The sequence below is a fragment of the Phyllopteryx taeniolatus genome, chromosome 6 (genome assembly GCF_024500385.1).
Source record: "Phyllopteryx taeniolatus isolate TA_2022b chromosome 6, UOR_Ptae_1.2, whole genome shotgun sequence".
Taxonomy (NCBI): Eukaryota; Metazoa; Chordata; class Actinopteri; order Syngnathiformes; family Syngnathidae; genus Phyllopteryx; species Phyllopteryx taeniolatus.
The window spans coordinates 27,242,142-27,269,957 of NC_084507.1; the positions used below are offsets into that span (position 1 = coordinate 27,242,142).

The 27,816-nt window shown below is 41.5% G+C and overlaps 3 protein-coding genes across 5 annotated transcripts; 1 reads left to right on the forward strand and 2 right to left on the reverse strand.

Moving 5' to 3' along the window:
* Positions 1–505: 505 nt before the first annotated feature.
* fkbp14 (FKBP prolyl isomerase 14) lies at positions 506–3,079 on the reverse strand. 2 transcript variants are annotated; one of them, XM_061776496.1, is made up of 5 exons: positions 2,962–3,076; positions 2,734–2,807; positions 2,380–2,531; positions 2,189–2,316; positions 506–909 (listed from the first exon to the last, which is right to left on the reverse strand). In XM_061776496.1, the coding sequence occupies exons 2-5, from the start codon at positions 2,790–2,792 to the stop codon at positions 751–753; spliced, it is 498 nt and encodes a 165-aa protein (XP_061632480.1). In that variant the 5' UTR covers positions 2,793–2,807; positions 2,962–3,076; the 3' UTR covers positions 506–750. The 2 variants fall into 2 exon arrangements, with proteins under 2 accessions (XP_061632480.1, XP_061632479.1); XM_061776495.1 differs by having other exon boundaries at positions 2,734–3,079.
* A 150-nt stretch (positions 3,080–3,229) lies between these two features.
* On the forward strand, positions 3,230–12,426 carry plekha8 (pleckstrin homology domain containing, family A (phosphoinositide binding specific) member 8). Its single transcript, XM_061776484.1, has 13 exons — positions 3,230–3,444; positions 3,835–3,951; positions 4,293–4,448; positions 4,549–4,670; positions 5,596–5,754; positions 5,819–5,859; positions 5,924–6,036; positions 6,940–7,222; positions 8,492–8,577; positions 10,720–10,778; positions 10,864–11,065; positions 11,135–11,196; positions 11,274–12,426. The coding sequence occupies exons 1-13, from the start codon at positions 3,405–3,407 to the stop codon at positions 11,469–11,471; spliced, it is 1,638 nt and encodes a 545-aa protein (XP_061632468.1). The 5' UTR covers positions 3,230–3,404; the 3' UTR covers positions 11,472–12,426.
* A 1,412-nt stretch (positions 12,427–13,838) lies between these two features.
* Positions 13,839–27,787, reverse strand: colq (collagen-like tail subunit (single strand of homotrimer) of asymmetric acetylcholinesterase). Of its 2 annotated transcripts, none has more exons than XM_061776491.1 (17): positions 27,055–27,787; positions 26,246–26,355; positions 25,496–25,582; positions 22,586–22,630; positions 22,387–22,413; positions 21,588–21,659; positions 21,190–21,252; positions 20,762–20,788; positions 20,641–20,685; positions 20,506–20,541; positions 20,325–20,405; positions 19,307–19,403; positions 18,805–18,941; positions 18,094–18,213; positions 17,829–17,970; positions 16,867–16,969; positions 13,839–16,790 (listed from the first exon to the last, which is right to left on the reverse strand). In XM_061776491.1, exons 1-17 carry the CDS (start codon positions 27,161–27,163, stop codon positions 16,721–16,723), a joined length of 1,371 nt encoding a protein of 456 aa, XP_061632475.1. In that variant the 5' UTR covers positions 27,164–27,787; the 3' UTR covers positions 13,839–16,720. The 2 variants fall into 2 exon arrangements, with proteins under 2 accessions (XP_061632475.1, XP_061632476.1); XM_061776492.1 differs by having other exon boundaries at positions 17,829–17,955; positions 27,055–27,692.
* Between the last annotated feature and the right edge of the window lie 29 nt (positions 27,788–27,816).

A 27,816-nucleotide genomic window follows, 5' to 3' on the forward strand; every position in this document is an offset into this window, starting at 1 on the left:
TCATTGCTCAAGGTGTGGCCCACGGGACGGAATCAGGCCTGATACCACGAGTGTGGTTTTTCTGTGGGAACATGTTTCACCGCTATGTGGATTCTATTTGTCTCTCTGTCTGTGCTTGTTACCTCATTCAAACAGAGACTGTAGTCCCTGTATGCAAATACTGTGGCTGACCTTGATCGGGTATTTTCAAATCCCTCAGAAGTCGCTCAGCATGACTTTGCAATTAATGAACTCATAAAGTCACTTGCGACATTAGGGTTCCTTCGTTTTCCATTAAGTCCAGTGCCAAGTGTAATTTAAGTGAGTGAATGCCTTAAAACATTTGCTCCAAATTAATAATAGTTCACAGTTTGTGGAATGAATCTGGATGTGATTATAGTGGCCTTGCAAACATTTTGAGGAAATAATGGGGAGAAATACAAGGGGGCAGCTTGTCAGGTACAAGAGTGCCCTCTAGTGAATAAGAGACAGAACATCCATCACCAAAAATAACTGCAAACTCAAATTTCATGTTAGACCACAAATTGTTTTATAGCCAAATTCATATATTCATATTTTGTTTATTTCCTGAAAAAAAAACGGTAATATTCCAATTTAAATACATCTGTAGTGACATTTTCAGTGCATGTTGCCTGAGCACATGAATACAGTTCACAAAAATCAAGTCGATAACCCAAGTTTAGAGGTAAGACAAAGCATTAAAAAGTGAAAATACATGTTCAGCAGGTGAGTGTTGATGAAATGTATCCTTCACAGTTCATCATGTTGATAAGTGAATTCTCTGGCAGAGATGAAACCGTCTTTATCCTCATCCTCGTTTTGGAAGATATCCTCCACCATCACGTCGTTATGTGTGTCGTTTGGCGAGTAGCCGTGTTTCTCAAACTCCTTCTGCAGGTACACCTTCACCTGTGACACACACAATGACACCAAATTTGGGTCTGGAGCTGGAAAACCGATCTACAGATACAGATCTGATATAATGTGTATTAATTGGGTCATATCATACAATATCAGATGAAAACACTTGGTTCTAACATCTAACTAACAGTTTATGACAGAACAAAGTCATATTTATTCTCATAAAACGACAACTTCTTTCTTGAAATATTTTTTTACTTCCCAGTCGTCTCTTGTCATATCACAGTGCGTAAAAGCTCCTGTCGAAGGTTTGGGATCATTTCATACGTTAAAAAAAAAAAAAAGATAAAAGTGTAATGTGTCGACTGCAAAGCAAATTTAATATAACCTACCACCGCTAGTTAGTTAATTGTAATCCCTCCACACAGGTGGTCAAGGATAGACATTCAATCGCTTTATTAAACAAATGTTAAGAGAATAAACACATAATAAGCACATTTATTCACGAGGTGCCAACGGCCACTACTTATGTCGACTAGCTAACAGTTAGGCACTTAACAGCCAGCAATATCCTGAGCAAACAACAGCCAAATCTCTCGTTGACCGACTCCGACATCACCTAACAAGCCGGGCCCCGCTTTTAAAGCCACACGCACTTTCAAAGTCACAGATACTACAGTGTAGACAGTAAGGGTGGTGACTCCAAGTGGACAAACAAAATAATACTTGAATCTCACGTGCATATTTTGTATTGGTATGATTTGTAAAGCTTTAAAAGCTATATAAATAATATTTTGTAGATTTTCCTCCATTGCGGGAAGTTCTGGAATGTAACCCCTGCGATAATCCAGTACGACTGTACTGTATACTCTTAATCTTAATCTAGTGTGGTGATTTTCACTTTATCATAGTAATACAGTATTCCAACTTGATTCTGGCAATATGTATCTTTTTTTTATTTATTCTTGTAAAATGAAAAATGTATTCTCATAATATTCTTTATTTGAGCAATATTGCAATATCAATAGTTCAACATCTAATTCTATGAGTTGTTTCTTTTGTGTGCGCGTTTCCCTGAAAATCATTCATACGACTATGGTCACTAAGGTGACTTTTAGCATCATCTCGCGTTCGGTTATACGACGCAAATTCATTCCATATAGGCCTCCACGTCCAGACAAGCCGGACCCAGGGAAGTGTCACCGGTACCATGCTTGCGCCCGGTGCCGACCGCTCAGACTAAAAGTGAAACATGCTTGACCGTGCTATGGATTGCCTCGTGTGAGTGCACACTAGGTAAGTGCAGCAGGACGTAAACACACCATACCTCCTCCTTCGAGAGCTTCCAGTCATCGTTGAGATCCATCTCTCGGAAAGAATCGTGCGACCTCGGACCATTGCGGATATCGATGAGCTCAATGTCGAAAACCAGGGTGCTGCTCGGTGGGATCTTGCCTGCAAACAAACCATGTTTGACCGTGTACGTTCCCTTATTCCTGTAGGCCATTTTGAACGTACCTTTCTCTTCTTTCCCATAGGCCAGAGATGGAGGAACGGTCAGTTTTCGCTGCTCTCCTGTGCACATGTTCTGCAGACCCTTGTCCCAGCCCAGGAGCACGTCTTTGGTCCCGAGGGTGAACCACACTGGATTTTTATCCCCTTCAAGGCGGCTGCAAATATCCATCAATGTTATTTGGGAGCACAGGCACACAAATGCACATTAGAGCGCCACTGTATGCAGAGTTAATGTAGAATCATGGATGGATGAGACTGACAGTATAGTGACACAGTGCAGGAAGGTACATAAAACTGCATGATGTAGTTAGTTCAACAGCAATTGATGAGACATTTGACATCAATTCAAGACATTACCTTGAGTGGAACATGGTGCCGTTGCTCTGCAAGTATCCCTCGTAATGGACAAGAAGCATGTCTCCATATTTCGTCTTGCGGTTACACATGAGAGGTTTATGCATTACTTCTATTTTCACTTCAGGGTCGGGTAGTTTGCCTCCATGGGTTAGCGTAATTACAAACGATAATATCGAGCAAATGGGAAACAATGTCATTGTGTGAAATAAATTTACAAAACGTACTCACGAAGTTTGCAAATCAGTTCCTTAAATCATATTCATAAACTATTTACTATAACGGTGTTTTAGGTTAACTACGTGGCACCAAACTTCATGAAAAAAGCCACTGTTCAACAATTCACCCTCCTTCAATTTCTATTGGATAATTCGCTAAAGTCCCGCCTTATATCTATACTCTATCATATAATTGGTTCTCGGTTATGTCAATTATTTAAATCCGTACCCACCCAACGCAAATCCTCTGAAGATAAAGCAGAGTGGCCATTTAGAAGCGTATTCTAGAAAGACGTTTACGCACTTTTACCAACGTAGACGCCATGTACTGTATGCGTGCTGTTTATTGTACTCCGCAAATCTCACTTGGGGGCAGATGCGACTGTGGTTGCAGTCAGCTGTGCGCCTAATCGTATCATGACAAGCAAGTAATGAACGGTAAAAAACACCTCGACGATGGAGGGAATACTATACAAGTGGACCAATTACATAAGCGGTACGTTCTCCTTAGGCTTGTTTTGATGTTGTGGCTGTTAGTCGTGATGGAAGCTAGCTAGCTAGCGTGACAACGTCAGCGTTGAGTTTTGGGAGAGCATTCAAGAGGTAGCGGGCAAGCTAACGTTAGCTAATCGTGTCGGCGTCAAAGCTTGTGCTCCACCTGAATTAACAGCGATCTGTGTTTAAATAATTTAAAACAAACAAAAAAAGAGCCTCAATGACATGAATTAATCGTGTAGTGAGTATGTTAGTACACATTATGTGACATTTTAACCGATTTAAAAGTGAACAAGGGTAGTCGTTTCCTTAAACTTTCAACTAAGAGCAAGTACGAACTGGTGAAGAAAATGAAGTCATTTTGAATGTGTATGTGCCTGCATTCTTCCAGGGTGGCAACCCCGCTGGTTTGTGCTGGACGGTGGAATTTTGTCTTATTATGACTCTCAAGAGGATGCTTGGAAAGGCTGCAAGGGGAGCATTAAAATCTCTGTTTGTGAAATTCAAGGTTTGTGCGTCGCGCCGTCACCGTTAGTGAGCCATTAGAAAAAAACGGTACAGCACCAAACAAAAAAAGAGACCAAAAAAAAGTGTATATGCTGAAATGTACTCCTAAATCTGCTTACTCTGTGTGAAATCTGAACCCCTCATTTTTAATGAGTTGTGCCTGAAAAGCGATAATGAAGCTAAAATACATTATTTAGACCAGTTAAGTGAAAGTGGTTCATTTCCCTTGGCACACCTAATTATCTCTTGTAACACACTGATGTGGTTGGTATTCTGCTCTAACCTATTTCGTGGTGCTGGCCTGTTGAATATAGATTTGTCTTGGCTGCTTTTGTGTGTTAGTTCATTCATCTGACTCCACGCGTCTTGACCTGACCATACCCGGAGAGCAGTACTTCTACCTGAGAGCCATCAATGCAGCAGAGAGACAAAAATGGCTGGTGGCTCTGGGAACAGCCAAAGCTTGCCTGACAGACAACCGAACAAAGAGAGAGAAGGGTAAATGTGTCATCGTAATATGAGAAGCTAACCTAACTTGATAGGTCAATGCTGCTACTATTAACTACAGAGCATGATTTGTGTTTATACCGCTTTCCAGAACTCCAAGAGAACACAGAAGCACTAAAGACAAAGATGTCAGAGCTCAGGTTGTACTGTGACCTCCTTCTCCAACAAGTGAACAAAATCAAGGACGACGACGAGCTTGGTGTCGCAGCAGAGGTAAACACAGCAGTGTGGATTCATTCTTGAAATGTAAACACAAGTGTCAACCATGTGGGACTAAGTCACAACCGCTCTCTGTATTGTCCAATACTTGGTCTTTTCAATTAAACGTACAACTGACGTGAAGCTTATGTTAGACCGGCTGTTGGTGAGCTAAACTGGGAAGTTTACCTGTAGTGACTGATGAAGTTAGATGTCGTAGTTGTCTCTTTTGAGTTGCAAACATTGCCTGTTGCCCAATTCCGTCCGTAACGTAAATCCTTGGATCCAACTATAATAATCTTCGGCGCTCCCTCCTTAATATTTGCTTCGTGAGGTGGCCCATTGGTGGGTTGCCAGGTTGGCACGCATGATGCAAAAAAAAAAAAAAACTTTTAAAAATGCAGATTTTCAAAAGTAACGTCATCTACAGTGGATATAAAAAGTATACGCACCCATGTGCAAAAATGGCATTTATTTCTGTGATGTAAAAAAAAAAATAATAATAATAATTAACCAAGACAAATTATTTCACTCCAAAACCTTAATCATCTTAAACTTAGTTTTATTGATTTGGAAGAGGGTGTGCTCACTTGTGCACCTGTGTTATATCACGTTTAATTTTACTTTCCCTCTTGAAAAAAATAGTTGTACTGTTTTCTAGGTCGCATTAATGGTGGAAAACGTTTTGAAATTATACCTTGCTCTTTTTTTATATATCACAAAAACACTGGCATTTGAACAGGGGTGTGTAGACTTGTTATATCCACTGTAGTTCAAGTCAAAGTCAAATCGAGTCTTTTATAATTTTAATTTTTTAAAATATGTTTTAGCCAAGTCCCAAGTCCTGAAACTGGCGACTTAATTCTGACTCGGGTCAAGAGATGCGTCTCGATTGCCCCACTTTTAGCGTCAACAGGTATTGTCTTTGTTCTCCTTTCAGAGCGGCATAGACGCGGGCAACATGGTGAAGTCGACGTGCACCACGTTCCTCAAGACCCTGGAGGAGTGCATGCAGATAGCCAATCGTACTTTCACGCCAGATGCGTCCAAGCAGAGCCCGCCGGCGTCCCCTCCCGTGGCCGCCATCAAACCTCAGAAGGTGCATTTCTTTTGTCGCCCGATACAATCGCGCACCGCAGGTGACGCCCTCACGTCTCTTACAGATTAAACCTGTCAATCAGTTAAGGCAGCGCCTTGGCGAAAGGTAAGTACTGCTCAGCGTCATGACATGTTTAAAGAAAAATGTTGACACTCTAAATAAATGCCAGGTGCAGAGATTTGTCGGAAACAGACGTGACGGCACATGACACCCGCAGCCTCGACTCTGGCGCAGGGGGACGTGATGAACCGGACGGACCAGAGCGGCAACCTTTGCCATCAAGTGAGTCCAGTTCTTCAAGGACTCACTTTAATGTTGTCATATGAAATAGAGGGATGACCTCACAGCTCAAACGTTCTGTTTGTCGTTTATGAATCAAAGAAAGTGATGACGACAGATGTTTTGCCTTTTAGTGTCGATGCTGAATGTTCTTTTGAGACATTACAATAGCAATCATCTATTTTCTATAGTCATTTTCCTTATCGGGGTTGTGGATGAGCTGAAGGCTAACCAAGGTGTCTCTGGGCGATAGACAGGGGGTGGGGGAGTTGGGGATTCGAACCAGAACTGCAAGCCATTTTCAAAACTTCCGGTCGGTCAATAATTTGTAAAAATGAACTACCCTCCTGGGGACTGACCAATAATATTGATTTGTGGGGGGGACTGACCAAATTTGGGCATAAGAAGGTTAGGTTAGGATAAAATATGCAATCTTTAAAAAAATAAATTAAAAAAAGTCAAATTGTATATGTAAAATAGTTTTAATAATGAAAAAAGAATTAAGTCTTTTTTCTTTTATTTATTATTTTAATTATAATTAATACAACTTTTTTAATACCATACATAAAACATTTTGAACATACTGTATATATGTGTTTTTTTACTACTATTTATTATTTAAAATCTATCGACCATTTATTTAATGAGCTAAATGAGTAAAAAGTTAACAATGAAGAAATATATTTTAATTAATTGTAGTAATAAAAACGGCAACATTAATACAACAAATATTACAGAATTCTTGATGTTGTAAATGCTTGGAGTACAGAGCTGTCTATAAGTATAAACTTTTCCCACACCTGCTCTAAAGTGAAGTTTTGTCCTTTTTTACCATTATTAATGTCCCGGTCTGTAATGCTGATAGTTTATTAGCAAGCGTAACCCGTTTCCGTCTGTACCCCACAGACATGCACACGGCCAACGGCGACAACGCCATGCAGGAGGAGAAAGTCGATCCTCTTCCTCCCGCATCCCAGAATACCTCTCGGGCCGAAGGCACTGCAGCAGCCGACGACGACGAGGGGCAAAAGGAGACCCAGAGAAGCGCGGCGGCGGAGAGCGGCAGCGAGGAGCCTCGGCAGGAAACACTCCCAGACGGAGAAGAGGCCGACTGTGAAGAAGACATTTTCAAGGATTCCGCGGAGCCAGAAGAGCCAGTGGAGACTTTTTTCAGCACAATGAGTCACAGGTATGAACCTATGTAAATTTCCAATACATTTCACTGACTTGGCGACAGTGTAGATCAGCACAAATAATTAATAAGAGATTTAATGGTGTTACATTTTAAGTGTTTTACGTTAGTGTGCTGTCTCTCTGTCATGTGACACAGTGAAGCCCTCGTCTGATCTCGTCTTTATTTTCTCACTGTGAATCTATCTTTGGAGTCTTTTTCTTTCTTTGACACTGTTAGTGAACAAAGTGTGTACACTAATTCCTCGCTTTATTGCAGTTTACTTGTGGATTCAGAGCATCGTGGATTTGTGTCATTGATCTCTGGTACAGTTAGCTTTATTGGCTATTTGATTTGAATTAGGCAGCAATGACTCACATGAGAAGAGTTGGGCTCTTATTCTGTGTAGAAAAAGAATCCAAGTAATCTTAACTCATGCATTTTGGAAATCTCCAAATTGCTTGAAGATACAAAGAACATGACCGGAATGCCACTGTTTAACACACAAGCCACAGTCAGCTTCATGAAATAAATTCACAAATATCAACCTTAGCCCCACGTATAGCTAATGCGCACACTCATAACAATATGTACAGGGACAAACACAAGTAAAGAGCAACGTTTAGCTTGATTCTCAACTATAGTCCTGTAGTTAAAAAAACATCGCCACAAAGAATTCTGGGAAGCAGCAGCATCTGCTGGCCCTACTTCCCATGATGCTTTGCGGTGACTAGATCGGCAGGAACGTCAGTGTGAAACACAGTCCCGAATACTCAAGACAGGAAATAGCACGTGTACATTACGTCCTCCTGGATTGACGTTCACTCTAGCAGAGTACGCCCACCTTTTGTGTACGTGCGCTTGTGTAGAGTGACCTCAAGTGGACAAATAGAATACCTGCAGGTCTGTGAAGTACCATTTATTGGCAGTGAATTGTATATATGAAACTTGTAACTTGATATACAGTAAATAATACACTAAGTAATTGATAGCTGAGTTTACATCTATCGCAGGGGGCTTTCTGTTACGTAACCCTCACGATGAACGAGGGATTGCTGTATGCAGTGCACGCCGGAGGATGCTAGTAGACATGAAATGGAGGAAAGCTGTGCGAGAATGTTGTCGACAAAGCTGCTCAGTCATCGCCCAGCTCGCACGCGCGCCGCCGATCAAGTGTTTCTCTGTGGCTTTGTTTCCATCTCCGTATTGTCCTGTTTCTCAAATAAAGTCGACATTGTGTTTTAATCTTATCCTGTCTGAATCTGTCTCCCTCCCTTTGTTTTCTAGATTTAGTGATTTAAAGCTGGATGACGACAATGGCATCCCCACGCAAGAGTTTTTGGACTCGTGCTATGCAATAGTGCCTGTATTAGGTAGGCCAGATGTGTCCTCCTTATCTTATCTCTTTGGAGAAAGGACGCTGTCAAGTGTTTTCCTTTCTTTCATGCCATTGCTGCTCATTCTGTCCTTCACACGCTCTAAATGCTTTCTGCCTGGCCTTCGCATTATTAGCCTCTTTGGTGCCTTTTTCCTCACGCTTATTCATTAACATGGAAATAAATTTTTTAGACGCTTCTAATGAGATCCAATGCGTGAGCTGTATCAAGAATTCATTTCCAAACATGATAATGGGCAGCTTTGAGAGATAATATGATGAATTTTTGATGCAACTCTTGGATTGGCTCTCAGAATGCGCATGTAACAACCATCTTAGATTGATAAATGTTTTCTTTTTTTTTTTTCTTCTTACATTTATGATCCTGTGTACAAACATGTTGCTCAAGTGCTCAATCAAAAGGCTGATATGTGCATACAGGTTCATCTCAATAAATACAAATACTGTGTAAAATTATTTAGTTCAGTAGAACCCATCCATAGAATTTTAACGATTGTAGCTAACATCTAACGAAAACACATATTTTACCATCATAGTACTTTGATGATTTATAATACGGAAATATGGAGCTGGCCTTCTCCCCTTTTTGACTCGAACGACTAAAATAAATGAACTTTTTTTTTTTTTTTTTTACAATATTCTAATTTATTACACCACCTTTATGTAAACGATGATTGGTGGCCGCAATGCAGAAGCGTCAACAGTGGATTCTTCAGTTTCGGTCCGGCAGCCTCACAAAAGGATTTTCGTTCTTTTTGTCAGGTTCCAACAACCTAGAACATTTAATAAACAATAAACAAGGAAGGAAGACAAGAGACTGGTTCTTTTACTCGCGAGGAGAACGGACAGAGTTGTACGCAGTTACCACCTCCTACCGCCCTGAGCACACTCTGCCGAGCCCTCTCTTTTTATTTCCTTAGGGTGGTTCCTAGTTCCACAGACGTTGCTGCTGGCATCTTGAGATAAGGGCGCACACAGCAGCAACGTGAAACAATCACAGATATGACTCATTGTGCAGATGATAATGCCGACGTGTTCTTCTTCAGCGCTGATTGTTTCGATGAGGGCACAGTTCTCTTCACAGACAACTTCAACTTTCATGAGACAGTCAACATTGTACTGCCGAATGAAGGCTTTGCAATAGGATTAGAGTAAACATCAGATAACTTATGTACATTTATTCTAACACTTTTCGCCTCCATTCGCACCCAAGTCGGGAATTTCATCAACATCATCATCATCGAACAGCCGCAGTCGTCACGCACGTCCACGCCCACTAAATTGTCTATAGCTACAAAAAGCATCTCTCATTTAAAGTTTGAAAAGGTGAATGGATATTAAAAGTGGAGGATCATTTTGAAAATGATGAACCCCTAAAAATACTAACGTGACAAGTACACTGTTCAGTTAATGAATATGAACCAGTATAAAGGAAGGCCACACTGAAAAGAAAAAAAAGAAGTAAAATTACAATTAAAAAAACGTCATGTTATGAGAACAACAGTCGCAAAAATGCAAAGTTGTACATTTTTCTCGAAAAAGATAGTGATTTCACATTAATACTGCCTGATTTTTCATTTTTTTTTTTTGTGTTTCTTTTTGCTGCTGTTGTTGTTTTTGTTACAAGAGGTCGGAAGTTTAACAAGTGAATTTCAGAATTCCCAAACTGAAACGCAGCCATTTGCGCCACAATATTTTCACAATACACTTTTTTCCCCTCTTATTACCACTTGATAGTTTTTTCTCTCTTCTTACATTATAACTATTACAGTACAGTATTAGCATTTGCTAGGGAGTCACAACCAGGGGTGTGGGAAAACGTACATTTCCTTATTCAAGTTTAGAATCGTTTTTTTTTCTTGTACTATTACTTTATTTTTGAAAAAATATATATATTTGTTTTTTCGCATTGCCTTTATTACGTTTAAATTGTGACTGTTCTCTAAATATTACAGTTCTTAAAAAAAAAGCTGAACATCATCGAGTCTCATCACAAACCTTTAAAAAAAACACGTTTTTTTTAAGGCTTTCTTTTAATTTAAAATTTCGAGTAAAACTTGTTCATAATGTAACAAGTCATTTTACATGAATTTAAGAACAAAGAAAATTGTGCCCTCAGACAAGCTTGGCCCCACCGTCTTTGCTCCAGTGAAGATGGACTTTGTGGGAAACATCAAGGTGAGTGGATGTGTGAATAATTCTGTTAAGCACTTCTTTTTGATCAACAAATGCAAGAAAGTTTTTTTTATTTTCACACTTGTAGAAAATCAATCAGAAGCTGATGTCGGACCCAGCCGTCTTCCCCACGCTGCAGTCCATCGTGCTCCACGAGGTGCACGGCCAGGTGGCTGAGGTGCGCAACTCGGCCACCGAGGCTCTGCTGTGGCTCAGACGGGGCCTCAAGTTCCTCAAGGAGTTCCTGTCGCAGGTCAACGCTGGCGAGCGAGACATCCACGCAGCGCTCAGTCAGTACAAACTCCACCGGTCAGCTTTTATTTGAACGAGTTTGTATTCGTAATCGTCATCTCCTTCAGATCACGCTTACGGCAAGACTCTTCGCCAGTATCACGGATGGGTGGTCCGCGGTGTCTTTGCGGTATGTGTCCCCCCACCCACACATGAAGACCATGACTTACTTCCCTCACCTCTATTTTTTGGTTGTTTTTCTTCCAGTTGGCGCTGCGAGCCGCTCCGTCCTACCAGAGCTTCACGGCCGCCTTGGTGACGACAGAAGGCGACGAGCTGAAGAGCGGCTTTGCCAGCGGGATGCGCCGGGACCTCAGCTTCTACCTGCCCGCCATGGACCGCCAACTCGCCATCCTGGACGCCCTCTATGAGGAGTACAACCTGGAGTCCGACGAGGTGGTGTGAAACGCGAGCACAAAAGTGGGCGGAGTCACAGAAAGGAGCCAGACGCAAGGACTTCAGCGTGAGGCGTTTAAAGACCCGATGTGGAAGTTCGAAAGATGGAATAAGTCTGCGCTGAGGAGCTTTCAGCATCATCAATGACGTGTAGTTGTTAGTGTCAATTGTATGTACTTTAAAAGTACATAAAGACCACTGCAATGTAAACAGTTTGATTTCTGAATTTGAAATCAAATGACAGAATGTGCAATAACATGCAAGCAAATGAGGAAAACAAATAAATCTGTCAGTGTTTCTATAACAAACTAGGTGATTTGCCAAGTAGACTTTTTATTATTATAACTCACTTGCCAATGTTGCACTGTATATTTTTAGTGATGAAAGTCTTTCAAATTTGATCAAAAATGCTTTTTTTTTTCTTTTTCTCTTGACCCTAAGAAGGACCAGCGAGAACAGCTTTTAGCACCGTAACACTGGAGATGGAAAATAAATATTCATGTAGAACATGGCTATGAACATACTGACATCTTCCCAACAAGCCAGTGCATCGTGTGCATTTTCGAAGGTTATTTATTTTGTCTTAAGTTATTAACGAGTCTTTGGCTTCATCTCATTCGTATCTGAAGAGGTACTGTAACATGGTAACTGACTTGAATCAGACTCAATAATCCTATTTGATAAAGTGGAAAATGTGTGCTGATCTCATCCATCCATGTAGGCTGTCATGTGTGCTAACTTATTACTTTTGAGCCAGTCAAACATTATTTTCATTGTTTTAAGACCTTGTCATAATTTTATTTATTTTATTTTTTTTGTAAACATACAGTCAACTTGCACAATTTAAATATGGTTGCTGATGTAATTCATTTAACTGTGCTGTTGTAATATTTAGGGTTTTTTTTCTATAAATGTATGGAACTATTTGATATGTACTTAATTAATAAAACCTAATTTCATTGGCTTGATGTATCCAAGCTTTTTTTTTTTTTTTTTTTTTTAAATCCTTCAACCCCAACATAAAGACAATGTTGAGCATTAGAGAGAGAGAGTTTCAAATAGCATTAAAAAGTTATTTTACAGGCTCAGCTTGTCTATTGCGTCTCCCGTCCTAAAATCGCATCTGATTTAGACAAGACTGACAATGTAGCACTGTGGTAATAGAGTTACACACTCGCATTCACTGCAATGCTGGCCAGGTGCCCAACGCAGAAGTGCATCGGCGTCTGCTGACTGACACTAAAGGGGCGGTCGCTTTGAGACACAACTGTCATGTCTCGGGGAAAAACAACAAAAAACAAGTGTGGTCTGTTTTTTGTTTAGTCGGACACAGCAGTTTGCAAGAGGCGTCAAAAACATCTTTGATGGACGCGTTTCAAGCAAGGTCAGCCATCAGGGAGCTTTCACTCTTGGGTCAGCAAAAATCTGCCGATTTAAAGTTAAACAAATGCGAAAGCACAAAGTATTGTAAAACACTCAAATGTTGTGCCTGCAATTCATATCTTTATCGTTGTAAGCGTTAAAGGACCAACAAAATTAATTTTAGTCATTGTAGATATTAAAAAAAAATAATCTGCCGTTTAATCGGTTATCTACAAAATATCAGCATCAGCCTAAAAAAAATCTATTACGATCGGGCCCAAATTACAGTATAATGATACAATTTAAATAAAATCGTAATTTCAAGGTGGCACGCTGCACCAGTGATTAGCACATCTGCCTCACACTTTTGAGGTCGGGGGTTCGAATCCGGCCATCCTGTCAGTACAGCTGTAACGTATTCAAAGTTTGTCAAAAAAAATTGGGGACAGATTCGTCACTGATCATAATTGAGAATCAATCACCTTTATTGACTCAACTGACCTCCACGTAGGCAGCGTGGGTTCAGTTCCCACTCAGTGATGGTGGAAATGTGACTGTGAGTCATTGTCTATCTCTATATGCCCGGACCACGCCAGGGTGTACTCCACATTTTGTCCAGTCAATCTGAACAGGATGAGCGGTATAGAAAATGGCTGGATGGAATGAATTATGGATATTCTTTAAAATCCTTTTAAGTGCAAGACAGACACAGACATATTTTTTAAGTCTAACTTTTATTGTATTTTTTGAACATCCGTATAAATCATATCAGAGTAACGACACGTAACGATTGTTCACTATCCCAGTCAGAGCGCATACTACACTTTATAGAAAGCCTTACAGAGTTACCACATGCGTGTTGTGTTGTGCACGTTACAGTGTGGGATACAGCACAGGTCAAAAGGTCAAAAGCTCACAAGCCACAGGCGGGAACGTTCAGCGCGCTGTGTTTGAACCTACGACGTTGCGTCACGTGACTACTGCACTTTGCTACACGTTTTTTAAGACACCCGCTTTGCTGATGAGTTACAAAAAAGAAAGAAAGAAAAAAAGATCACATTAGCATGTGCATGCGGACACAACACAGTAACAGTCTTGTTGTTTGTACGTTTTACAAGGAGGGAGGAGAGCTCTCCCTTGACATCTGTAGCTTATGGACAGTGGAAGCTTATGTCGACTAATTTATTTTTATTTTATTTATTTTTTTTGCTGCCCTATACGTCTACAGTACACACGCTTGACTGTAAGACACAAAGACTGGATAACGAGGTAATAAGAGTAAATACATTAAGGACCATTGAACAGCTTCATTGCCTATTTAGCAGCTACGGCCTATTCCAGCCTCGCCTGTGCGCTGAGTTTAAGAACATAACAGTTTCAAGCCTTCACGTGTAGGCGCATAGTACAGTAATCCCTCGCTATATCGCCGTTCACCTATCGTGGTCCTGATATAACGCATACATTTTTCTGTGTTGACATACATTTAAAAAGTATTTCAATAAGTTTTAATGTGATTACAGCGTATGGAGGGTTATTTAAAGGGGCGTGTGCAATAAAAATCTCATAAAAATCACTCTTTGTCATTTATGTTAAGATTGTCAGAATTCTGACCTGACAGTAGTACATGATTTAAATGATCTGTTCAAAAAAATAAATAATCTGCCTTCTCTGGCCCCATCTTGTGCCCCTAATTTGTATAGAAACCACCGCACCTGAGGAAAATCAACCAATCAGAGACAGGAGGCGTGACTGACGATGTGACAGTGATTTGTTGTGCACTCGCAGGCACACCCCCGTGGCCTCGCGCTGACTTGTTGGTACATTTTTGCCGAAGAAAAGCACCTTAAAAGTAATGGAGTGTTACTATAACACTAAATGTTATTGGTTTGGAGTTTTATTCTTGCGGGAGGCCACGGGTGTGCGCCGGCGAGTATACAACAAATGATTGACACTTCCTCAGTCAACGTACTATGCATTCATGTATTATTGTCAGGTCATACTGACAGTTTTAACAAATATGACTTTTTTTTTTTTTTTTTAATTGCAAACTAAAAGTTTTTATTTTGAATTCCAGTTGATTCCCAGCCACTGTGCCATGAAAGATCACCAGGTGTGAAGGGAATGATCGAATTTGAAATTTGATTCATTTATACAAATAATGTATCTTTGTTCATCTATCTACGCTAGCGACATATAGTGACCGGTAGAACAAATGTTCTTTTACTAGATGGAAGAAGGTACAATTAGTTGCCATTCATAGAAAAGAATAATTACTTGGTGTTCAACTAAACAGGCCTTGATGATTTCACACCGTGGAAGTCAATTTGTGAATACAGTGGACCCGTGCCATTCGCGGGGGATCGAGACCAGGCCGGACCGCGAATAGTGAAAATATGCACAATTGACGCCCACTGTAATTGTATTTAATAGCCCCCAAAAATCTCGAATAAGCGGGAATAAACTGCCACTAAGATAAAAGAGAAAAAAAACCTGGAAAAAATAAATGGGGAAAAGAATTTCGAAAATAATAGGAAAATTAAAAAAAAAAAAATACAAAATAAAGAAATCAGCAGATAATTAATTGATGCTCATTATAGTTGCACTGAATTTTTTATTTGTTTATTTATGTTACCCAAAAAGTTATTGAATAAGTGGGGATGAACTGCAACTCAGCGTTTTGGGGTTGGTTCCCACCCAAAAAGAAAAAAAAATAAAATAAATGTAAAAACAAATCTGCGGACGTGTGAATCTGCGGCTGCCAAACTGCGAGTATGCGGGGGTCCACTGTAAAATGCGATGAGCTCATCATTATTTCAGAGTGCTGTAGATACTTTTTTGGGTTTTTTTTTACATTTTTGTTTGGTGGTGTGCCATGAGATTTTTCTCAATAAAAGGTAGGGAAACAGTTTTAGTCCATAATTATTACTACGTATTGTCTGTACATTGGATTTTTTTGTCTGCCAAATATGCTTAGTGTGTTTAAAAAGTGTGTTTTAATCAGTTGAAATATGTTTGAAGTGTGTGTACGGAATATTTTATGGTCTGTCTATGTCACAGATTTTCACCTATCGCTGGCGGGTCTGGAAAGGAACTCCGGTGATGAACAGAGGACTACTGCATATCTTTTTTTGTTGTTGTTGAGTTTCCTGTGTGCCTCTGACAGAAGTAAATGGATGCTCGTGAGAGTCTACGCGACCTGCTTGTTCCTGAGAGTTGTTCTTGGATTTGTGATCAAATGTGTGTGTCGAGCAGAGAAGCACCACCTGTGTCGCCAGTGCGGTGTGTAACAGTCTCGTAGGAATAGCGCTAGAGGATATTGGTTGGACTTGCATCTCTGCTTATGTTAATGTGAGGTTAAGAGTACAAAGTGGAAACCAGTAAGAGGTGTAAGTGATGCATGCTTGATGAAGGCCAGCCTCATGCAAATGCTGCTGCACTGGCACAATACCTGAGGCCTGAGGCCCAGCTCTGGAGCTCCTACTCGCTCTCTTTTTCGTGTGTTTTTTTTTGTCTTCCAATATTAACTGGGTAAAGATTATGACACCCCTGGCAAAGTCTCTCAGCATGGCTGCTGGGCATCTGTTGCCAGACGCATTCGTGTCCATCGAGGCGTGATGAGGCTTAAATCCGGCCGGTTAAGACGGAGGGAAGCTGTCCTGCTGTTTCTGACGTGTGGGTGAAAAGTTTCCCCTCCACGTAGAGTATATAGCGACGCTCCGAGGGATTCAATGCGGCAGCAGTACACGGGAGTTATCTACAGTATATGCTTCACTTCGCTTCGTCTGCTGCGTCTTCCCTGTCTTTGTTTGTTCTTTTATTTGGCATGAAAATTACTGTATATTCCCACGTTTGTGTCCCACGAAAAAGGATCTGGACGCAATGTCCAGCTTTTTCACTCAGGTGAAGTACTTGCAGTTTGTGGAATCGATAGCACAGTACGGCGTGCACTTCAGGTGACCGTATGACCTGCAAATAATAGGGAGACACTGGTGAAAAGTCCATGCAGTCAAGTACACTTTTGGAAGACCTCCAAAAAGCTTACCCGGGTAGGTAAGAAAGGCACGTCTGGTAGCCAAAGTCTTTCCCGTCACACTCCTCGGCGCCCTCATGGCGGTATCCATCGCCGCAGAAGGCATGTTTACACTCTGTGGTAAGGAAACAAGGGGCAAGAACGACAACAAGTTAAAGTTCCACAGCGGCAAATTAGCGTGTTGTCCTTAGGTTATACCACTTCGCATAATTGCACCAAAAATTATTTACATACATCTTGATTCTATACCAGTGATATAGAACAATTAAATGCTATTCCACTAAATCACAGGTGTCAAACTCAAAGCCCGGGGGCCAGATACGGCCCGCCACATCATTTTATGTGGCCCGCAAAAGTAAGTTGTGTGCGTCAACTGCCACGATTCTCAAAAAAAGTATATAAAAATCAGGCTTAAAAATCGTGAAATATCAAGCCATTGTCTCCACTCTCAGACACTGTCAACGTTTCCGCAGAATTTGTCAATCAAATACCACAGCTACAACCTAAAATTTGGATGCTACTTCGTCGAACATCTTTCTTATGCCGACACACTACATGTTTGAGCCGCGAAAATATAGCCGCCGGTCGCTGGAATAAATCCCAATGGGCCGTCACTGGGCTTTTCCATAGCGCGACAACGAGGCACTCTAAAGTGGCCGATCCAGCGCGAAGCACCTGTCCACACAATGGCTGCCACGTGGGACCTTTTCCCCCTCACAGCTCATCTGATATTTCAGTTTCCAACATTGTTTGAACAGTTTGGGGGCAGACCTTTTCTCTTCCCAGTGCAAAATGCAAAGTCCAGAATTTCAAAACCCCGACATCAACCCTATCAAACACCGTTGAGATGAACTAGAATAGATATTTGGAAGCAGGCCATCCCCCGGGTTCAACATCGGGGGCGAATGGATAATACAGACCTCATACTTCCTCACATTTTCACTTCTTGTAAGTGTCCAAATACTCAAACTTACTGACGCAGCCGTCGGTGACAACTTTGTTGCCGTCGTCACATTCCTCGCCACCTTTGCGCTGCACGACGCCGTCGCCGCAGTAACCGTCCTCATCAGGCGGGTTCTCCATAGACTGGAACGCCGTCATCTGGAATGGGAAAATCTTTGACAGAGTTTAAGAGACTTGAGCAACAAATGGAAAAGACGCTTGGCAAACGTTACTTGACAAAGAAAGGAACAAAAACAAAAGATTGATAATGGAGGATGTTTGAGACTGCAGCAATACCTGAACAGGAAACCAGCCGTCAGTGTCTTTGAAATAGAGAGATCTCTGATCTTTGCGGAATGCAAACGCATTCTCTGTCTGAAGACGCTCCAGCTCCTCCTCGTTGCTCACCACAAAGATCTGAATGGAAAAGACATCATTTCCAATTTATTGAGTTTATTGTAGGGAGAAAATGTGAAACATCATGCGTGTACACAAATGGTAAATGTTATATCTGTACGGAATACTTGAACTTTGTTCCTCAATAGTGAACCGTGAGAGAGCCAAAATGCATTTAAACTGTAATATCTCGTCCGGAAAAATTCGCTCATGGCAAAACTGAATATTGTCTATTGTTACTGTGAATATTTACATCAAAAGTTATTCGTGTATGAAGTCATAAACTAGATCTTTATTGGATGGCTGGATTGATGCAACTGAGTCGCTTCAAGACACGATTGAACAACAATTACTTTCACACAGTTGACAGAACTCTTATCGATCACTTGATCTACAAATCCATTTTTATGCCCATTCCTACATTAGAACTACAGTGGACCCCCCGCATATTCGGGATTCAGCTTTTTTTGGAACCTATTCCCTGTTATTCGCAAAAACCTCCGCTTTTTTTTTTTCCACATGGCAATTATAAAGGAGCTATTCGAGGCGGGGCTCGGTGGGGGTCCACTGTACTGTATAAAACATCACATCTTTTAGGTACTTTCCCCTCACCACAGGTACTTTGAGATTGGAAGCCTTTCTTCTGGAGTGATAATCTTCTAATATAGAACCACTAGGAGAACCGCAGCTACACTGTCCAGGCTGCCCGGGAGGCCCGCGGGCACCTTTGACTCCAACCATGTGAAGTCCTGAATGCAAAGGCAGAAGAGAGAGGAGTTATTTGTGGCTAATATTGCTCCGTACATTATTTAACTTAATACAGAATGTGACCAAGAAATGTAACGGAAGCCTGTCTTCCCATTGCAGCCCCCTGATGTCATGACGCAAGCATTTTGCTTCACCTCAGGAGATTAGATTTCTCCTCACTAAATAAGACAAGCGCTTACGCCAGTCTTTACTGCTTTCTGCTGACACGGCGCTTGGCTGCACCCCGTGCCACAGCAGAGAGCGGTGCCAGACGCTTTGCGTCCATCTCTGACTGAGCATCGTGTCACTTCGCACAGATACGCAAAAAGTACTTGACGTTCCCTTGGAGGAGGACAAAAGTCGTCACCTGTGACAGGAGGACCAGGAGGACCAGGAAGTCCGGGAGATCCCTGTGGACCTGCAGGTCCCCTTGCACCACCGCTGCCTGAGTCTCCTTTCACTCCCTGCAACACGAGCCAACAATACACAACATGCTTCACACCCGTAACACTCTTGCATGCTTCTCATATTCTATTCTCAGCAGTCACAACAAATAATGAACGCAACAGTATGTAAACTTTTGAAGTAGATCAATCATGGCTAACCTACTTTAGTGGCCCATAATATCGGTGGACCAGCCAGGACACATTTCATGTATGCTACTAGCATTAATGCTAACGGGACTGTGTGAAAATCTTGTATTACTTACCGCTGCTTTGACATCCACACGTTACAAAACACTGACAAATGTGTGGAGTTAGAATACAATTCAGAATTTACTTAGTGTTTTTCAAAGGTTAAGAGTATTCGCTATAATGCACTAGTGCCATTATATTTATATCACATATAAATTAATCAGTGCAGTGATTCCCAACCAGATTGCACTGGCACCCGAGTGTGCCATAAAAGATTCTCAGCGGTGCGGTGGTAAATTTCACTTCATTGATGAATTGATAATTAGTATTTATTCATTACAAATATATATTTGTTTAACAATCTATCCATCTATGCCAGCAGTGCATAGTGAAAGAATGAACAATTAAATCTTCCATTGGATGTCCGAGGGTACAATAACCCTGAGTATCCACGTGTCGCCATTCGTACAACAGAATAGGTCATGGATTCCTGTGAGTAGTGTACCGTATTATTTCAGCTTTTTGTTCAATTAAACAGGCTAAAATTTCACACCAACTCAAACTGTGAGTAGATAGAGACAAGACCATCACTATTTCAATATTCACACTCGGTGTGACATTTTTGTTTGGTGGTGTTCCATGAGATTTTTTTCAATGTTAAAATGGGTGCCTCAAAATGGATCTCAATAAAGGTTGGGAAACACGGCACATTGTATCCCATAGTTTAAATATTTCTTGACGGCATCTCACCTGTTTGCCTCTCTTGCCTGGTCGACCGGTGGGTCCTCTGTTTCCTGAAACGCCGGGTTCTCCTTTTGGACCCATTTCACCCTGCACGAAAACAAACCAAAGAAAATGATCATCATTATAACATCATCAATAATTTGTAAAGGGTGAAAAAAAAAAAGACATCAGAGAAAATGGCGCTCACTTTCTGTCCAAGCATCCCAGGGAAACCCATTGCCCCCTGAAGACATGAGAGGGAGTAAAAGACGGTGAAACTAGATGCATCAAATATGTCATGTGACATCAATGCTTACAGCAACTATCCTGGTTATGTACCCACTTTGTCGCCTTTGGAGCCTCTCTCGCCATGTTCCCCTCGTGAACCCTGGTTGAGCGAACACAGGTGAGTCCGATTAAATGTAATTTTGCTGTCAATCTTCACAACGAAAGGGGTCACGTACCTTTTCACCCTTGTATCCAGGTAAACCCTAAAATACAGGTAAGTATTATATGCATGTTGAGAAAATGTACAGTGGACCCGGACATACTCATTGCTCACGCATTCGGTACCCACGGATTGACCTTTATGCGGAATTATTTCCCAATTGTTTTTTTTTTTATTTTTGGATTTTCTTTCTTTTTCTTTTTTCCAAAAACACATAGTGGTGGTTTATCCCCGCTTATTCAAGATTTTGGGGGGGTTTTCAAAAAATAAGTTACATTTAAAATGTTTTTTTTCCCCCCTCCCAATGCAATTACAATGGGCGTCAATTAGCCGCAGATGTTGGCTATTTGCGGTCCGCCCCGGTTCCTATCCCCCATGAATAGCGGGGGTCCACTATACAGTAAAGTATAGTTGCGATTTAATGTTAACGCACAGATCACATACCCTGGGTCCAATTGGTCCTCTCCCGCCAGGTAAACCCATTAGGCCTGGATCACCTTTCTCTCCCTGACCAAAGAAAAATAATAATAGTAAAAGAAATGGCTTGACTTGAATACATTATAAATCAATTGGTTGGTTGTTAAAAATGGAATTCATTGTTGATAAATTACGTTTTGAAGCGGAACTATGAGACAGATGTTTTAACCACTAGACCAGTGTGCTGCCCCTCTAAAATTAATTTTCCAACAGAAATGAGGTGAATTTGATCATTCACGACCCTTGATTGAGCTATGAAATCCTTACAAAACATAATTGTGGAACATTGTTTGGAAAATATATTTAATTTATTCCTGTGCATCTTCAACATACAGTATCTACAGAAAGAGATCTGACTTACTCACTTTGGGCCCACTTGGTCCTGGCCATGCAACTGGTCCCTGCTTTCCCGGAAGTCCAGGAGGACCAGTCCGACCCTGATTTGGGGGGCGGGGACATGATATTTAAACAAATGCCTCATCAAACCTGCTCTGCTTATAAATTGGGACATTTATAGGGAATAAAAGCTAATAATTGAACCTGTAAGATGAAATAGAAGTTAAAATCAAATCATGGTACTAGAAAGTATTTGCTGCAAAGGATGTCAGTCTGCTTGCTTTAGTATTTATTAGACGTTCTCCTGCATGTAAGTCCTGCACATGTAGGGGAAGACTGATTTTAACGAGCGCTGTCACTTTGTCCTATTTAATTAAATGATAGCCTGTGTATAGAACAGGAGCCGGTGCTTGTGGGAAATAAAATGATTTATGACCTGGCTCCGAGCACTAAGCTAAATTGCACTGCGGTGCTGCAAATGCTGCTCGCTAAGACCACCCGCCATTGAATCCACCGGCCCACAGAAAGTCATCAATGAGGATTTGACTCTTTCGCTGGTGGTCCACACCAAACACCTGAGCTTTCGCACACACGCGCCCTTCAGTCCGTGTCATGTTGCATCGACGCATGCTGTCCCTTTGAGTGGTCGACTTTGAGACACAGGGGCCCCCCTACGTGAGCTCAACATCATTCAAATGTGGCTGTTGCATGTGTACTGTGTCTCCTGTCAAGGTTGTGCTTGCTCACAAAGCAGCCACTGACTTTGAATCTCATTTTTGTCCAAATCCATTTAGCGCAGAATAACTGGTGATTAATGAAGACGCTCACCTTTTGTCCAGGTCTTCCGATTTCTCCCTGACAACAGGATGTGAAGGAGGGACAAGGACAGACGCCGTTAATGCATTTCCAAACTAGCATCTGTCAGCATCTTGGGCTGCAGGCCAAGACAAATTGAGCTCACAAAAATAATGAGCACACGTGATCATGTATCTTGAGTGGCATAAATGTCATGGAGGAAACTCCTCACCTTTTCTCCCTTGGATCCTCCAATTCCTGGTAATCCTGGTGGACCCTGCAAAACATTAAATAAAAGACACTGTCATATCAGGATATACAGTAATCCCGAAGTATTCAACAAGGATAGGGACTGAGCCCTGCCAAGAAATGGAAATGGTAAATATACCCCAAACTATGATCCCAAAACAGTTTAACAGAATTTCAAACTCATATGACATTACCCGGAAGCGGAAGTTTAAAAACTCCCCTGTGACACAGTAAAACTGTTCCAGCATAAAAGAGATACAGATCTTCCATTCTGCTTGATTTAACAGCCTAACGGGACAATAAATAAATAAATACACACATACATAAATTACCCTTACAGAAAATGTCTTACAGATGATGAAATTCTGAAAAAAAAATTCCCCGAAAGTGTGTGTGTGTATACATTCAAATACAGTGAAGGCTACCCGTAACTTCCACTAACAACCCAGGTTAAACCTGGCTCCTCCCCGACATACAAAGCCTGCCTCTACATCTTTCACCATCACTTATGTACTACTTTCCTATTTAGATGGGACTTTTGTAGCGTTGTGTGGTATCCTAAGGCAAGGGTCACCACCAACATGGTGCCCGCAGGCACCAGGTAGCCATCAAGGACCACATTGGGACATTGTAAATTTCTAGGATTGACGTAGAACCAATCATTATTGTTGATACTGTGTCTTAGATGTGTCATTGATGAATATCATTAAATATAAATAACATCTAATTAAATGTAAATTGAGCACTTTTTTATTTTTATTTCAGCAGTGTTGCTCAAACTGGTAGCCCTTCAAATTAAATAGAGACCACAAATCGCTCTCAGTTTCAAAAAGTTTGGTGACTTTGGTGACAGAAAAATGAAAATAGCTGAATTTGTCAACAGTGATCCGCGATTATGAAGGGAATTACTGGACTGCAGTGCTTTTCAAAATGTGGGACAACAACCCTTACTGTTGTTGTTGCAATGCTATGGTTTCAATTAAGTTTAAAAAAATAAAATTAAAAATTCATATTACACTCAACCCAACATTCACACTTAAATTTTAATATACTTATAATCTTATTTCAAATTTAAAGGGAAACAGGCCTGTTAAAATAATCCCACCATGAAAACAATTTAAAACCTCATTGCAAGGCCATCGCAAATATCAAATCCTCAACATTTAACAGTAGGGCCTCTTTTTGCATAGACAGCACATCTGTGGCGGGGTGATACTGACTTTTGTGCAAGCGCAAGGCTCGCTGCGCATGTTTGCCAATTTGGCAGACCAGTGTACACCAAGCTGGGCATTCTGGTACAGCAGAGGGAGTGCCCTTGGAATTGCGCCTGGCCGAGGGACAATTAGGTGGCAGAAAGTCGATCTAAATTTATGCCTGCTCAGACCACGTCTAACTCCTGGAGCAAGGTAGACCGCTGGTCTAACGCAATTTTGGTGAACTTGATCGGGGCGCAGACAGACAGATATTGGGCTCCGTGAATATATTTAGGCCACCAGCGTTTATCTCAAGTGCAGTCTGTATACTTGGTCACACTGTCTGTTGCCACGACGGCCAGACAGCTACAATGCTGCACTCATGCACGGATAGCTGCAATCACACATCATCCTCTTCCACACGGAGATGTCTCTGTGGAGACTGTCAGTTGAGCCGCATTTAAAGGTAATAAGAGTAGCTGCTTTGATTGGCAGCAAATGAAGTTGGCAGTAAACACTCCCACAATGGCGCAGCCTGCCCACCCTCAAATCTGCCGGACTTCATTTGTCAACGAAATTACCAACACCGGTCTAACCCGCCTCTGGCGCGCAGTTGAACCACCTGCCGCACCAGATTTACGCCGTTCAGGAATATAGGGCCCTATGTATTAATATCCCTAGCCCCAAAGTGGATGCGTAAGAAGTCTGCAAGTGGAAATGTGAGCTGCAGCTTTAATTAAGGGTTGAGTGGCAACTATTGATTTAAAAAGTGCCTGCTGCAGGCCTGATACTGCTGAGGTAGCCCAGGGTGGTCGACCACAGCAAAACATTTAATAATAAATGAATCATGTCAGGAGAATCGGGAGAAAAATCGAACTGAATGTCTTAACAAGCGTCCATCACCCAAGTGGCCACATGGCCACGCGCTTGGGTTGGTAATCCCCAGAATGTATGCAAGCCAGTATGCCTTTCCAGGCAGACAACTCTTCATCAAGTTTCAGAAAATGACAGGAGGTGCGCTGCAGGCTGTCAGTGGAAAAAGGCTATTTGTGTCTGCGGCTAAATGCAGAGCGTTAATGGGCTGCTGTGTTCCATGCATGAGAGAGTCCCTCTCCTGCGTCCTCTGCAGGATCTCTCAAGTTGGAGACACACTGTAAGTAACAGGTTACCTGTTCAGTCGTCCACAATCTTTGAAAGCATATTTGGCATGATTTGAAAAAAATCGTCAGAAAAGATTGTAACAGTGTTGCCTTGACATAGGAGACCTCTGGTGTGCTGCGAGAAATTATCCAATTTCACTTAATTGGTCTGAGAATTATTTATTCACTACAAATAACATATGTTGTTCAACTATCTATGTCAGTGATGTATAGTGACAAGGGGAACAATTAAACATAATTAACCTGTACATCCACTTTTTCTATATATATTTTTGTTTGGTGGCATGGGATTTTCTTTTTTTTCTGATGTAAAACATGCCTTGGTTCAATAAACGTTGGGAAAAACCGGTCTCAAGTAAACCTTGCATCAATTTCCAATAATTGGCCATATAAACTTAAGACTTGGTGGGCTGAATAGTGAATGATTCACTGTCATTGAGTCGTCAAAGTCTTGGTAAAAAATGCTTCCATAATCTTTGTCAGTTCCTAAAGAAACATGAAAGACTGACAATGACGAATTGACAATTTGCAAGCTCTTACCTGAGGTCCTGGGGGGCCCATGGGCCCAGGGGGGCCGCGGGCACAGGAGGAACCTTTACCTTCAGATGGAGACTCTGAATTACCATCCTGATAAAAGAAAATAGCAAACTATTCTGTAAAATGACACCAAAACAGCTTATTTTACACATTTGACCAACGCTCATTAAATTGGTGTGTCAGGCGACTAGCTATGGCACACGTGTCAAACAGGTGGCCCGGGGGCCAGATCCGGCCCGCCACGTCATTTTATGTGGCCCGCGAGAGTGTGCATCGACTTTGTGTTTCTTGCTACAATACCAAAATTCCAAATTGGCTTCACTTTTAAAAATATTGAGATATTGCAGGCATTTTTTTGTTTCCAACCCCACTTTTATAATAAAATTGATTCATACTGTCATTGAACAAACTGTTTTTACTGGCTTAAAGTAATTATCCATTAACTTGTGTATATGTAATAATATGATGCAATCATACATTCATATGGGTTTGCAGCCATAACGGCCCTCCGAGTGGAACCATAACTGCGATGACAACCCTGATCCATGGCAAGGAACATCTCATGATCATGATCCAAAGCATACCACAACATCTATCTAGCTATGTGTATATTCATGCATCTATCCATCTCTGTTACTTAGAGGTTAAAAGGAAGCGCGTGTGTGACACCGGTTGGACATCTCCCAAGGACACGTCAACATTGACACGTTGGATATTCCACAATAGAATGGCGGTCACATGATTTGGACTCACATGAGCGTGGCGGCGCCAAAGTGAAGGTGGTGGAGGGAAGAGGGGGGGTGGAGGCGGACTCACTAAACAGCATGGGTTCAACCTCCTCTGCTGCTCCTGGGGGGTGAGTGCTGTGTAAGGTGCAAAGGCAATATACAGGAGGAAGATGTTGAGGACAGGTCAGAACAATGCATGAATGATGTTCTCTTGGGTACAAACGTGAGGGGGGATTCATTGATGAACATGCATGGGCAACATCTGGTGGCACAAACACATGCAATCCCAAAGAGGCTCAACCACAAACAGTTAGCATGTAGGAAACAGGTGCAAACTATCAAATGGTGACACTCGTCCAATTCCTCGTGCAGACATGAGGTACCGCTGCATTGGCTATTTATAGAGGCATTTCCAGTCCACCTCATGGGCAACAACAACAAGACAACAAGTGTAGTTTACAAGACCACTTAATCGCATCTACTAATGTCAAAACATGCAAACAATTCAGCCTTTATGAAAATAAAATTCTGTTTTGATTGATACTGATTGATTATTAATTCAAGATTTACTACTAAGGTTGTATTTTTCCCGCACCGCACCATACTGAGATCTTTCTAATATTGCTCTTCCTATATAAATAATTACAAAAATTAAAAATCCAATCTATGTCATCGTGCTCTAAATCACTGCAAGCTACAAATACAAACAACAAACATTGTTAAACAAATTTGCACTTTAATTTTCTTCATGCAGATTTCCCCCGCACCCTTCAACACCTGTGCATGCACGTTTGCACAAATCAATAAACACACGCATAATGACAACTGGCTTACCTGCTGGGAAGGAACTAAAGCTGTCCAGGAAAGATGATTGGGCCAGGCCATAGTAAAAGCAGAGAGTCAGATAGAGTCCATGTGCTAGAGGAGTCATGCTGCTGCTCATAGTTGCCTGACTTTATTTGTGATGCAAAAAGCAGACCTCTCTTCCGCTCTGCGTTTCACCTCTTCATTCTCCCTCTCCTCTCCCTCTCTGCTCTGCTGTCTTGACGCCCTCGCGAGGGGGGCATGTCCACCAATGCCCATTAAACCTTTCCTCCGCATCCATGTGCGCTAAAATTACAGGAGGCGGCCTGCCAGCTGCTTATGGGTGCCAATATTAGAGCTCTACTACTGCAGGGGGTGCCTTTGTTGTTTCCACTCCTCTCACAGCGGGGGACCGCGCACTGACTTGTCCACAGTTTGCCTTGCTACAAGATCTCATGTGCATTAGCACATACTTTTTCATTTTATCGTGCGGCTTTACGGTTATTTTGATTGCCATGTTTTTTTTTTCAGCCAGCCCTTGAGCAATTGTAGTATCCATTTACTCTAGGCCACATTGGTTTTATTGCCCGGATAGTCCTACAAAATAAATTGTCTGCTTTTCCTCTAGGGCGCTTTAGGGGAATGTGAGAGCAGTAAATACTTCAGGGCATGCATTCTCTCTCTTAATACTCATTAAAACCTTTCCATGTTTTCTGTAGTCTACACCATGTGTGAAATAAATAATGTGTTGGTAGACAAAAAAAGATATTTCAATACAATTGAAGGAACTGC

Bases quoted from the DNA above. Each gene is read 5' to 3' on its own strand.
- fkbp14 (XM_061776495.1), bottom strand. From the start codon at position 2,930: ATGACATTGTTTCCCATTTGCTCGATATTATCGTTTGTAATTACGCTA. The intron at 2,532-2,733 runs GTAATGTCTTGA...GGATATTTGCAG, and splicing joins GGCACCATGTTCCACTCAAG to CCGCCTTGAAGGGGATAAAA. The intron at 910-2,188 runs GTATGGTGTGTT...TGTGTGTCACAG, and splicing joins GGAAGCTCTCGAAGGAGGAG to GTGAAGGTGTACCTGCAGAA.
- plekha8 (XM_061776484.1), top strand. From the start codon at position 3,405: ATGGAGGGAATACTATACAAGTGGACCAATTACATAAGCG. The intron at 6,037-6,939 runs GTGAGTCCAGTT...TGTACCCCACAG, and splicing joins GCGGCAACCTTTGCCATCAA to ACATGCACACGGCCAACGGC. The intron at 7,223-8,491 runs GTATGAACCTAT...TTTGTTTTCTAG, and splicing joins TTCAGCACAATGAGTCACAG to ATTTAGTGATTTAAAGCTGG.
- colq (XM_061776491.1), bottom strand. From the start codon at position 27,163: ATGAGCAGCAGCATGACTCCTCTAGCACATGGACTCTATCTGACTCTC. The intron at 21,660-22,386 runs GTGAGCGTCTTC...CCCCCAAATCAG, and splicing joins TCGGAAGACCTGGACAAAAG to GGTCGGACTGGTCCTCCTGG. The intron at 16,970-17,828 runs GTAAGTTTGAGT...TCCTTACCACAG, and splicing joins TGTCACCGACGGCTGCGTCA to AGTGTAAACATGCCTTCTGC.